The sequence below is a fragment of the Balaenoptera ricei genome, chromosome 3, assembly GCF_028023285.1.
Source record: "Balaenoptera ricei isolate mBalRic1 chromosome 3, mBalRic1.hap2, whole genome shotgun sequence".
Lineage (NCBI taxonomy): Eukaryota > Metazoa > Chordata > Mammalia > Artiodactyla > Balaenopteridae > Balaenoptera > Balaenoptera ricei.
Genome location: NC_082641.1, coordinates 107,630,677 through 107,644,821, shown reverse-complemented (window position 1 = coordinate 107,644,821; position 14,145 = coordinate 107,630,677). Strand labels below are relative to the sequence as shown.

General features: G+C 40.1%; 1 protein-coding gene across 1 annotated transcript in view; it reads right to left on the bottom strand.

Moving 5' to 3' along the window:
- The window catches only part of SLC27A6 (solute carrier family 27 member 6), a 57,143-nt gene extending 49,631 nt beyond the window's left edge, over positions 1-7,512 (bottom strand). Inside the window, exon 1 of the mRNA XM_059919447.1 lies at positions 6,186-7,512. Within this exon, the coding sequence (XP_059775430.1) occupies positions 6,186-6,711 (526 nt within the window). The 5' untranslated portion in view covers positions 6,712-7,512. The remainder of the gene's footprint in view (positions 1-6,185) is intronic.
- Between the last annotated feature and the right edge of the window lie 6,633 nt (positions 7,513-14,145).

Here is a 14,145-nt window from a genome sequence, read left to right as displayed (position 1 = left end):
TTCCACATATAAGTAATATCATATGATGTTTGTGTTTCTCTGACTTACAAAAATTATTTTTAAATTATCTTATTCTACATAAAACAAACTAATAGGTATTTCAAAGGTATTGCTTGTAGCTTTTAAAACACTGGCAAACATTTAACTTTAAACTTTTATGTGTTAATACAACTAATATGAAATTCAGCTGCACAGGGTTAACTTGAGCTTTCCATAATGCAAAGCAATATTCACACAGAAACCAAAGTGAAGTTGTAGGTCTCATCACATGCTCATAACTACCATCCTACTGCTTAACAGCAGCTCAACAGGTTTCTCAAAGAACACATGGGTAGGCTATGGTGTCTAAGAAAACTGATGTTTAAGTAAGCAATGTCCTAAAGCAACGTATATCAGGATGTAGATAACAATACTTCTTATCAGGCCAGAAACTAATTTCATCATCAATAATGTGCCAGCTATTTTTACAAATATTATTTTATTGATAATCATAACCCTAGGAAGTACACAGGAGCATAAGCCTTTCATCAACATATGCTTCCCTGAAGCACCTTTATTAACTGCCCTGAATACAAGCACACAAGTTTGCAAATGGGTTTATGGGTTTTCACTTTCAGCTGTCCCCACATCTTTTGGGGAGTAGACAGTGTATTTATTATTGGCAAAATTGTGCAAGAAAATAAAAAGTAGAATACTTCACTTGACATTATTTCCAACACATCTCCTATTGCCAGTAAATAATTATTACTCAGATGTGTTTCTCCCATTCAGCCTTGCCACTTCTCTGAGGAGGCACAATCCCTCTTTAAATTGTTTTTGCTTCTGTCAGTATTCAAGCACCATTCCCTTACAGTAAACACATGTTCAACATATACTGTACATAAGAATCCCAGGGTTGGTATCCTCATAATCAGTGAAGAAAATAACACATGCTTATTAGAACACTACCTTTTCCAACTAGTAAACCAGGAAGCCACTTAAACTTCCAATCAAAAGCAGTTATTTTCTTTTTCAATGGAGGTATAATCCTTGACAGAGCTGAGTCTAAAACGGGAAAAAAAAATGCAAAACAGCCATTCATTCTACTACACATAAAAATTAAAATAGATATGTGAGGCTATCATAGTACGTGGATAAAATATTACAGGTTCACATGACCCATGTCTTATCTATCTGAATATGTATTACTTTCTATAGAACTTTCTACAGAATTTAAAGGGTCTTATTTTTCCTCTACCTCTTCCTTTTGGTCTTTGAAAAGAAGATGCCTTTATGGTTGAAAGTCGTTTGGAGAATTACAATGGCTTGATTGTTAACTGGAATATTTGCCCTGCACAGTCTGAATGCAACAGATCATAAAAACGAACAGGGCAATGCTGCATGCATTACTGTAAGTCTAGAGAGCTGACATAGGATTGTACTTCTTGTGAATAGAAACACAAAACCCAAGAATGTGGAGACACAAAATACTACTGAACATAAAGTAAAAACATTCTGGATAATATCAATATATATTTTTTAGTTATCCGCTTATAATTATAATGATTTAATATGTGATATATTGAGAAAGGAGAGAGTGCAAAATACACACATGCAAGTAAATCTGAAATTCTGTGGATGTTTAGTCTAAACACTAAAGACTACAGAGTCTAAAATGCTTTGACTTTTGGGGAGTCATGATTCTAACATTTAGTAACACTGATATAAAATAACACAACCAGAAATTCCATTGATGTATCTACTGCCAAAATCAGCTACCAAAAGAACAGCAGAGGGACAATTCATGGGCAAAAATAGGCAAGTAAGTAAACAGTTAGTGAATGCCCATATGTACCGTACAGTTTTTCATTAGGTCATTCAATCACCTATTCATTCATCCAGGCAATAAATATTTATTGAGCATCTCCTTTACACTAAGTTCTGAGAATTTAGCAGCAAACAAAACAAACTTCCTTCTCTAAGAGCTTACATCTGAGTTATTGGCATTCCTCAGAGCTACACAAATATCTATACGTGAATTGGCAAACAGATCTTTACCATTCCATTGAGTCACTGGGATAGCCAGCATACAGTGACTGAGGCAAGAGGATTGGTGGGAAAAGTGCTGAAACAAAGTAGACGAATGGATGGAAGAGATGACAGAGAGAGAAGGAAAAGGAGCAGGGCAGAGGGAGGGGTGGAAAGTGAAGGGAAGAGGAAAGGAAAAGATGGAGATGAGGGAAGGAGCAGGAGCAGGAATGAGGACAAAGACCCAAAACCTGTGTACCCAACAGGTTTTGTGATTTAGCATCAGAAAATCCAGGCTCCAGTTCCCACACTGCCTCTCCTAGAAGTAGGACCTTGACAAGATTACTTGCCCGCTCCCAACCATGCTTCCCTCATCTTTAAAACCAGGCTATGGCTGTGGTGAGCATGACATAAGATAATGTGTCTAAAAACAGCTTGTTATTTACACAGTACTTTAAAAATGGAAGAGATTATGATTTATTATTATCATTATTCTTATTATTGCTAAATATGTCAAAGGATATAATTACAAAAACTTTTAAAAGCTACATACAAACATCTCAACATTTTTCTGTTTGTTCCAAGTAAAGAGAAGAGGATATCTAGGTGGATGATTATCTTGGCAGCAGGCACTATTTGCAATATCAGAGTTGAAATATTGGGGGGAAAGAAGTAGGTTTAATACAAGACTATTTAATAATTTTCAATAAGTGCTGAAATTTTCCAAGGAAAGTTGGGATGCCACCTGACACATCTTCTAAACGAAACTATACAGATATAAGCTTTTTTGCGACTATTTTTGAATCTTCAGAATGAGAACTAGGAATAATAGTTTTAAAAACATTTAAATTTTTTCTAGTTATCTGTGCATGAAAAACCTGATGCCTTAATATTAGCAACTTTAATTTTACTATTTTTATATGACTGGAATGCATTTTTTTTCATGGTTATATCAAAAGGGGATTAACAGTCCCAGAAACCATTGGGCTATAGTGTATAATACAGCAGAGTCTTACATCAGATACCGGGTTTTGAGTCCGCTCCGTACCTACTAAGCTGTGTCATCCTAGACACCCTAGATGAATTTCTTTTCCTTTCAGTTTCCAAAATATAGCTCTGTACCTGCCTCTCAGAATCACTGGGAGTACCTTTTACACAGTCAGCCTTGAGTAAATGGCAACATTCATATTTCTGTTAATGACAATTAGAGCAAGAATAACATTTATTTCCCTGGAGGCTTAGTTGATACAGACAGAACTATCAGACACCTGACATGATTAAAACGTCACCTATCACCATGGACCACCATGGACAATATCTGTTTGACACTGTTTTTATATAATTTATGAAAAATAACATTTTGCTAAAACATAGCAAAGTGAAACGTTAAAGGTCCTATCCCAAACAGATAGTCCGACTTACTAGTCTTTCTTACAGCTAACACCAAATTAGAATGTAGCAGCAAAATCCAAATGAGATCCCTTAGTAAAAGCCTCCGATGACTCTATAATGATAACAGCAATTATGTTCATTCACCAAGGATTTACTTTGTACATACTAGGCACTCAGTTAGTCACTTTACAAAAGCTGTCATTTAATCCTCGGAATTACACTGTGAAGGAGATGGTATTATCACCATTTTACAGCTGAGTAAAGTGAGACTCAGAGCAGCTGATAATCTTATCTTCAATCACACAGCTAAGAAGTGGCAGATCATAAGTGAAACCTGGGACTGTCTGGCTTATCTTGATCTAAACCACTTGACTGGTCTTTCCATCTCCATACACTCTCCCCGGGGATATAATGATTTCATAGTACATCTCCATTAGAAACATCCAATGAGAATTTAAGACCTCTGGAATGGAAAATTCTAAAAGCTATATGTATAAGTTGTTCATGGATTAGACTCAAGATGCCAAGAATACAGTTTTCAGGGTAAGAGCTTCAAATACAAAAAAGTGACCGTGATCTAAGCCATGCTGTCTTACAAAACAAAATCAGTAATTAATAAAAATAGAACTGTCCTATCTTTGAAAAACATAAGCAATTTATGTATTTTGGAGGTATGCTAAAAAGAACTGTTACTAGGATTTAAGGTTGATTTCTCCAGGTACCTACTTACTGAGCAAAGCAATTAAATGTTTTTGGCTTAAAATTCCAACAAAACCTGACTGGTAGTGGTAAAAACAAAAACAAGTAAACTATGCAATTAGTTATTGGGAAGCAAAGCAAAAACTGGCACAAGTAAAACTGCAAAATTAATTGGTCCTAATTAGGCAAGAACTTGGTCAAGAGCAAAGTTTGAAAACTCTGTTTTGAGAGGTAACCAGCCCTATGCACTTCAAGAGGAGTCCCTCAGGAGACAGGATATGGGATGTTTCTCAGGTTGGCCTCAACATCACGGCCACAGAAATCTTTTCAGAGATATCGTGGCCCTTCTAGTTTGCTCTTCGAAAGGGACCACATGGCTTTACTAATTTTTTGCACAATTTAAGGTTTAGATTTGCTCCAGAAACTGCAATCTAAATTAGAATGAGCAACTAAAGTGTCAGAATATATCCAGAGATGAACTGTGATAGTTTTCCCTGCTGCATTCATATTATCACACCCCTGCACTAGAGGTAAATATTGTTTCACCATGTTATCAAAATTCTGTGTGACTCCTTTATCCTACATATTGCTACAGTTCAGAGAAATTTTATCATACTAGTTAACTTCTTTCCAAGGTGAAGAGGAGCTGAATTTCAATCTTGGAGGATATTACTGTTGAATGGAAAAAAAAAAAATGAACCAAAATACACAATAGAGGCCTTCTGCCTTCTCCACTCCTATAACGTAAGATAAAATCAGTGCTTAAGAGTAGTAAGGGATAGATTGGGAGTTTGGGATTGATATGTACACACTGCTATATTTAAAATAAAATGCCTTTCTGTGAAAAAAATATCATAAAATAAAAAGAGTAAACATTTTTGCTATTTTATCAGGTCACAAACTGAGCTGGAAGGACAGCTGTTAACAAGCAAAAGCGAAAGCCTTGAATAACGAACCTTTCTACTATATACTGCCTAATTCATTTTCGTGTGATGTGCGATTATTATATAATCAAGGTTACATGGAAAGTACTGTACTCTAGACATCACTGGTGTATAAATGTAGATTTTTTCCCCCATACTTCTCTGTAAATCTAAAAATTCTATATGAGGTGTCAGTATATATCTATTAACCTAAAATACTTTTAAATATTTTCACTAAGGTCCTTGCCACCATCCTCCTCGTCCTCCACCTTCCTACCGCCATGCAAGAAGCATAAGCATAAACCACTTAGATTATACCAAAGCATCAGATTTCATACTGCACTTCCACTGTGTTATGCAACCCATCTTACTAGGTTCTTCATTAGTTAGGCACTCAACCAAAGACTTTTCTTTGTAGTTCACTGTCAGTATATGTATGCAAAGCCTAAATCGAAGGAGAGGGGGAAGAAGGTTAGCACTTACTGAAATAAACAAAATGATGCACAGGTTTGGATGGGAGAAGGGAGAGAAAGAGGCTGAGAGTCTAGCAAGAGCCCGCCACTGGCTGGGAGGTGGGAGCCCAACCTTGCCAGGTAAATCCTAGCTTGCAGGCAGTGCAGCATAAGAGCAGACACGAAGACTGGCATTCATGCACTTGGCGATCAAACATGTTTCTTCTGCAAAGGCAGTCAACCCTGATAATGTTACTATTCGAGGCAGTAGGTATTCCACAATGAAATCAGGATTCCTTTCCTCCTCGTCAAATAATCTTGTCAGATCTGACAAAATTTAGAACTTACCAAGCTCTATATCTCTGCGTTCTTGCGCTCACTGAAGGTATCAAGAAAGGTAAAATGCGCGGCCCTCCTCCCTCCCCCTCCCCCCCGCCCCCCCTTCGCTAAAATAATAAGCAGCAGAGATTTCAGAAGTCTTCAAAAGCTGTCCTAATAATTAATAATTTACAACAGAGTACGTGATTGAAGTGGGAGAGGGGGAATTAAACCACTAGCCATAGAATTATAAAACTATTTTGTACCCTCAACATGCACACTTCATCACACACCCAGAATATTAGTTGTGAATTGGTTCTAACAAAAAATGAGGGGGCAGGGGTAGGAGGCAGGGTTGCCATTCTGCACAAGCGGACCACACCCCATACTCTACCTGCACCCACCACGAGGGCCCTGGGCTCACAGCTGCGGATGCAATGCAGGAGGGAGACGGAGCGAATGTTGGAGTTGAGGAAGGCCACCACGCAGCCCAGCTTGGCCAGGCCGAACCACACGTGAATGAAATCGGGCTCATTGCTCATCAGCAGAGCCACGGTATCGCCCCTTTTCAGCGTGGAGTGGTTCAGGAAGACATGGGCCACTCTACTACTCCTCTTGTCCACATCCTGATAGGTGTAGATGTCTCCCTCATAGATGATGAAAGGTTTCTGAGGCTGCTTCTTGGCATGCATCAGGAATTTATCCAGGACAGTGACGAGCTCCCCTTTCAGTCTGTACATCTCCATCCGAAATCCACAGCGTACCACCTTCAGCAGGTACCAGAAGTCGTCCCAGAAGTAAGGGTACAGGAGTTTCTGCATGAAGCTCAGGAAGACCATTCCAGCCCCTAGTCCTGTTAGCCATGACAGGAGCATGGGGGCCACAGGGCCAGAAGGCAGCTCTGATCCCGGCCCTGCCATTGTCCTCTTCTAGGTGCACCTCTCCTCGGAGACAACTGGTCCGCGATGTGCAAGGCTAGCACCTGCAGCTCGTCCCAACCTTTCCGGGAAGAAGAAGGGAATCTTGCGAAACAGAATCAGAAGTTTGCACAGAAGTCGCCCCAAGGAGTGCCGGGGATCAGGCGTGGGACACCACCTGGTGGATGAGCAGACAGCCCATGAGATAAGCTCAGGGCCTCGGGATCTACGAATCGAGCACAGCCCCCTCGCCTCCGAACCCCGACGGCGGCCCGCGCCCTGCGGCTTTCTCAGGCGCCTGCCAGTCCTCCCCGGGCTGGTTGGGTCAGTCCCCGGTGCCTTCTAAGCCCCTGAGCAAACCCCACCACAGTCAGGGGCAGATGCCCTCCTCGTCGAGGTAGTCTTTCCGGTGCCTGCAACTTGGAGGCTGAATTCGAGCTGAGAGAAGCTGGGGTGGCGACTGCTTAGAAACGCACCGGCTTCCCGCCTTGGTCCACCAGAAACCGCGCAGGGTGACGGGGCCACGCCTCCGTCCCGGGTGTCCCAGGTCTCGTGGGATCCGGGCCCCGCAGCGCCGCCCCGCGCCGCAGCCGCAGCCCAGCGTCCGGGAGCTCCCCTCGGGCACGTCGGGTCCCCGCGGGGCTCCCAGGTGACCGCCGCGCCCCCTGGAAGAGTTGCCTTCTACGCGGGTCGCGGCTCCCCTCCGGTTCTTGAGCTGGTGCAGCTCTCCTCCGAGCCACGGCGGAGCTGTTGCCCGCCTCCCGCCCGCCTCCAGGCTCCCAGCCAACCCCTGCTCAGACCGCGGCCGCTGGAGCGGCTCTGGCCCCCACGCCGGCTCCTCCCTCGGCGCACGTCACGTTCAGCCCCCCGGCGAGTGTGCTGCGACCGGAGTCCCAGGAGGGAAAGCCGCATGGCGTGGGGTCGAGGGGAACCAGGCTGCGGGAACCGGGTCGGGGAGTTCATTCATTCAATAAATAGTCAATACAGGAAACTAAACTAGAGGCTAGAGAGGCGAGGGGAAGAATTAAAGAACAAACCCCAAAACTGCCGTAGGGGGCAGGGGGGAGGCAGGGAACAGGGAGACAGGCAACAACAAAAAAGATATTTATGAATTGGAGAGACCAAGAAATATTTGAACTCTTTGTTCATGAAACATCACAAAGTTGGTTTGCCGTTCTACAAAAAGTATTTGTGAAAACTTATATTAGTAGGTTGGTATTGACATTTATACTAGAATTCTATCCTTAGAGTGCCTTGATAGTGCTTTTTATAAAATTTTCCAGTACTGATTGATGTGGGAGCTTAAGTCCATACCCACATCCGTATTTTTTTAAAAAGCATAAAATAATTTTTTTCCATTGAGATAATTTAAAGAATGAACAGAACTTCAAAACTAAGGATTCCAAGAGGGGGAGAGGGCAAAGAGGAGCCAAAACAGGTAATTGCAAATAACAATAAATTTTATACAATGGTGAAATTTTACTGAAGATAAACTGAGGGGTGCTTAATTACACATTTTTTTCTTTCACATACCACCATCCCAGCTCTCTGCTTTTAAGAAGAGTGTATAAATGGTTAATTGCACATATTGAAATGATTAAGCATTGCCTCACTTTGTCAGCTTTTCCTCCTTCAGTCTTATGTTCTGCAATTGGGTTCTAGCTAACCTCAGATTTCCTCATAAAGAAAAAACTGATAACTCCAAGGCAGACTGGTTTAATAATCTGAAAATGATTACTTTGAAGTCACAGTGAAGAGCCCAAAAGAAAGACAAGCCCTTAAAACCCTTTTGTGTAGATCAAGAAAATGCTTTCTAAATTTATTTGGAAACTCTGGTCTTTTCAATTCAGAAACACCTTTCCATTTAAAGAAAAGTATTAGTACCCAGTAGTTTACAACTGAGAAGCTAGTTTACAACTTGAAAAGCATCTTTGACATTCTACGCTTTTATCTCCTAGATCTAGTCTGAATCAGTCACCTCCAAGAAAACTATATTTGAAGCAGAGAATAGAATATGGAGCAGTTGGTCTCAGACTTTTGAATTCCAATACAAGTAAAATCTGTCCACCTCTACTGGAAAACGAGTAAAGAAACATAGGTTTGCCATCTTTTTAATGTGTAAAATTAAAAACAGTAAGCACACATTAAAACAATTACCATCTACTGTCACCACTGTTTCATAAAGGGAAGAATTTATTTCAGCATTAAAGAAGGAAGGGAATACCATTATAATAAAAGACAGTCTTTGAGAATAAATAAAATTAACTTCATGAAAAACTCATGTGTTACACTGATTTTTCTTATCACGGACCTCCTAACATCATCCCAGGTCATGGAACAAAATTTTTAGCAACTATTGATATAAGTGAGCTGAGAAAATATTTGGCACCATAAATGTGAGACAGTTTGATTTATTAGAACTAAAAACATATGTTGCCAAAATTTATATTGGCTAAGGCCAATTCCATGCCTGAAATCTCACCACAAAGAAGGAATCAATGATCATCTTGGGACAGCTAGAAGTATTGTGTGTATTCCTACATTAGCCCCATGTAAAAGAAAAATCTTGCTTTATTTTCAGTCCAAATATGCTCTACTCTACCCCTTTCCCATTTCCGATTTGACTTTCCTCTCTAACCCACTCCCACCCCCCTCTTTACCCTCAGTTACGTTGAGGATGAATTGTTTAGTGAGTAGATCAAAGTAAAACTGAACAAAGCATCATATGATGAGCCATGACTTATGCCCATAGGATTTTAGCACTGTAAATTGAAAATTTTGACTTTGTGAAGATCAGTTACTTGTGTCCGTATGTTTTCTGATGAAATCCTACAGTAGTCACATTTTGGATTATGGGAGGTTTGGGGAAGAAGGTAGAGGTTTAGAAAGGCCCCAGATGATGCTACATTGGCACCAAAATACCATAACAGGTATTTGCACTGGGCCAAGAAGCACTGAGTTCCTACACTGCAGCTGGCACTTGGGGAAGGGGTTGAGGTGGAGTGGAATGTATGAGGAAGAGAGATGGTGAAATGAGGGTGAGAAATGCTGAGTGTAAGTAAGACTCATCCACTTTAAAATTCTGTCCAAGAACAGGGTTTTGTTCAGGTTTTAATTACTGTTTTACTCTCTGATCGGAGTTCGGTTTTTAATGGGAAGTTTACTCATCCTACAATCTGATTGTTTGTTTTAATGAACAATTATTGCCCACTATATTATTCCTCACAAGGACTCATGAAGCGAACTCAACATTAAAGATGAGGCTTCCTGTTAGAGGGTTGGGTGGTATTAAAATTACCACATGTCTTAGATACACCAAACACTTCCTGAAATGTAAAATTTTTATAGCACCAAATAAGTGATTCAGTAATAATGGTCTGGGGAACAATTCCCAAACAAATTAAATTTTTAATTATCATTTTTGCCACAGAATACAAACTATGCCTAGAAAGTCATGCCAGTCAGAATTCTGCCAAGACATTTTACACTCATATTTTATTCATGGTTTTTAAAAACAGTTTGCATACATCTGGATACTTCTGTTTATGATAACTTCCCCTTCCTCAGTGCTGGTGAAATGTACTATTTGGAAAAGATGTTTATATAAAGTTTTATCACTGACTGAGTCCTCAGCATAAGCCTCATTTCTATTTTATAAGCCACCTATGTGGAGGCAGGTCATTTGATCATTAGTGAGATAAACCAAAGAAACTCTTCGGCAGCTTTTATTAGGAATTAACAATGTTCTGAATATTGCAGTGAGTTGTTCCATGGGCCCCTATTTTTGCATATCTGATAAGGTCTAAGATTTAGTCTAGAAGGTATGGGCAGGGAGAGTGGGACTTCTGAGATTCAGAGCGTATATCTTATTTCTTGACACATCCTGCAAATTCCTAACACTTAAAATTAAAAATTTCCGCCAATGGCTTAATTATAATAATCATTTCTCTCTGGGCAGGTAGGTGGTCCAGAGCTGGCATGACTCTGCAGACTTCAACCTGTGCCTTCCACTTAGAAAAGCAAAGCAGCTGCTACAGCTCTTGCCTGCTCCCAGTCATCGACCAAGAGAGGAGGGGACCAGGGGGCACCTCAGTTGGTGTTTCTTTGTTTAGGTTTCATTTTTTAGCTTTTAAGTGAAAAGTTTCAAACATACATAAAGATAGAAATAATACAAATATTGCTTCCAAACCAAACTCGGGTCCACTTGCCCAAATGCAGCAAAGCCAATCTACTGACACCTGGTTGAGGTGAAAGAAATTTCAGTATTTATTGCAGGACACCAAGCAAGGAGAACATGCTCAAAAGACCCAAACTCCCCGATGACTTTCAGGGAAGGGTTTTTAATGTCGACCTGAGGGGTGAGGGTTGTAGGTTACCTGATCAGCTTATGGACTTTCTTTTGATGGGCTGGTGGTGAGGTAACAGGGTGATGTTTTGCAAATCTTAATTATCAGCCTTCTGATTCCGATCAGTCTGGCGTCTGCTGCCCGCGGTGAGCGTGTAGTCCCCATCCTCTACCTGGGTGAAGGTCTTAGGTTCTACAGACCAACTCAAAGACATGTATCAGTTTATTATACATATCCCTTCAGGAGGAATTAGGACTCTTTCATTGCTGAACTATTTTTTAAGCTATCACACTTTTCTTGCTTAACTGCTTTTCCTTTGTTTCTGCATTCCCCCACTTCTCTAATTAGTAACTGCTTGAGTCTGCTCTCTGGAACTTGGGGAAGGCCTAGGAGACCAAAGCCTTTTTTCTACAAATATGGAGGGGACATGGAGGGGCTTTTTTACCCAGGAAGGCCCTGCAGGGTTCTACTTGGTTTCAATCCTCAATCCTGCTACTCCTCAATCCTGGGAGGAACAAGGGCAGGGCAAGAAAGAAAATTAAGTTTTTGATTGAGAGGTTCATCACAAACTTGGCAAGGGAACTTGGTTTTAGGGGACTTGGTTTCACAATGTCCTCCCCAATATACTCATCATCTAGGTTTCATGATTGTTAACATTCTGCCCAATTTTTTCAACTATTTTTTTCCTGAAGTATTTAAATTACAGACAACATAGAGTATTTCTACCCTAAATACCTCTGGGTGCCTCTGCAAAAAGGATGTTTCCCTACCTACTCGCCATACAGTAATTACATCAGATAAAATTAACAAAAATTCTTTAGTACTATCTAATACTTAGTCCATATTTAATTCCTTCCAAAATGTCTTTTAGAGTTGGTTGGTCTAAACCAGAATCAACTCAAGCTCTTTGTCTTTTAATCTGAATAGATCTTATCACAACCTCTGTATCTTTTCCCAAGACATTTCCTAGTTAAAGGCAACAGGCCAGTGGTCTTGTAGAGTGTCCCAACTTCTGCACTGGTCTGATGCTTCCCCATGTCTCCTTTAACATGTTCCTTTGTCCCCTGTATTCCAAATAAACTGGGAATTAGACTTAAGGACTTGATGAGACTCAGGTTAAACATTTTGGGGGCAACTATAGGTGATTCTATGTACTTTAGGTTGTAGTACATCAAGATAAACATAATATCTAGTTGCCCTGAAATAGCACATCACTATTGATGATGAAATGTAGCTTACTGTATACACTGATCTGTACCTTGCTTCCTTCACCTAATGTGTCCCTGTGATTACAATCTGTCATCATGCAGAAATCCTCATTTTTTGTGTGTGTGGTTGCATATACTCCATTGTGTGCTATTATCACAACCTACTCAACTCACTCTCTGCTGATGGGCTTGTTTTCAATCTTTTGCCATTACAAATATTGTTACAGTTAATGAGCATGTGCACATAGTATATACTTTTGCCAGTGTAACTTTGGGATAGCTTCCTAGAAATGAGATTGCTGAGTGAAAGAGTAAACATATCTGTGATTTTTCCAGATATTGCCAATTTACCCTCCATATCAGCTGTATCATTGGCATGTTCACCATCAGTGTATGAAATTATCTGGGAAGTGCAAAAGCAGTTACTAACGACTTTCATTAAATTGGAAATATCAGGGACGACGTATAATATTTACACAAATATGTACAAGTTAGTTCATGTTATATATTGTAAAGGTTTTTGTTCTGTTTTCTAACGCTATTATTGAAGTGTTTCATGCCTATCAAATGTAAATTTTTCTTTTACTTTACATGAAACTATTTAATTCAAAATTCATATCTGTTTTATGATTTTGATGATACTGAATTTCCAGCCTATATCATATAGTAAATTAGAAAAACATATTTAAAACAAAAGCTAAATTAAATTAACAGACCTTTGCAGAGTTGAGAAATATGGCAGCAACGTGGCCTCTAAATGCAGGCCACACACTTCAAAGAGATACTGTTCCCCAAATTATTACAAGAATGTGTGTTCTGATTTGCTACAGGAGGTACATACAAATTTTGCCTCGTTTAATAGTTGATATCCATGAACTGCATAATATAATATCAAATGAAAACCTAAAGATTACGGACAAGGAATTTCTGATGCATGCCAACAGGAAAAACCTGTCGACTTTTTAAAATCAGCTTTTGAACCCTTAGAAAGATTACAAAAGCCCTAATATGGACCTTTCTCAATGTGGATATTTCATGAATAGAATACAGATTTGATGATGTATTTTACTGTTAATGAAAGACACCCAGTAACAGATGTAGAAAGCCTGCTACTCCGTCACAGCTGTGAGTTTCCAACAGTCAATGTCAGTTTCTGTGTCTCTGTTTCAACAAAATGAGAACCAGAATAAACACAGTGACTGACACCCTTGTTTAAAGATCAGAATACAAGAGACACGACTTCTAGCAATGACACGCTGACAGAACCTCTGGCTAGAGGATTTACCCAGGGGAGGGCAGAAGCACGGTTAGCTCTCGCTGCTGCCATCTGACCACATAATTTGTCAAAGCTTAGGCACAGGAGTGCCTCATGCAACTCAGGACCATCTTTGACAAGGCTCTACAGGGAATGTTATTTAAGTCATTTCTCACCAGGGAAGCTTATGAATGGCGCTCTCCCTGCGCCCTGGCATAATACTGGTAGATCACCAGTGAAATTAAGCGTACAATCTGGGCTTCAGGGTCACCTGGTGATACCCACCTGACCTTGTCATCTAGACCAGATGGACTAAATAGTTTTCTTACCTGCTCTTCAACCCCAAGTACACTGGAATCTGGTCTCAGCAGTCTTACATATAAGTCTTTACACTCATATTAGCAAAGGTTGCCCAATTCAACCCCCTGATATGAATAATCCTCAGATTATCACACTCAGGTCTTTATGTCCTCTGGCTTCCAAGATCACATGATAAGACTAAAGAATTCTAATTCATATTCTTCTCTTGGTGGGCCCTTTTCAAAAATTCCATGTACTTATACAGTTCTATTTAGTACCCCCTCCTATGCCAATAACAAATGCAGAGAAAATTGTACACTGAGGGGTA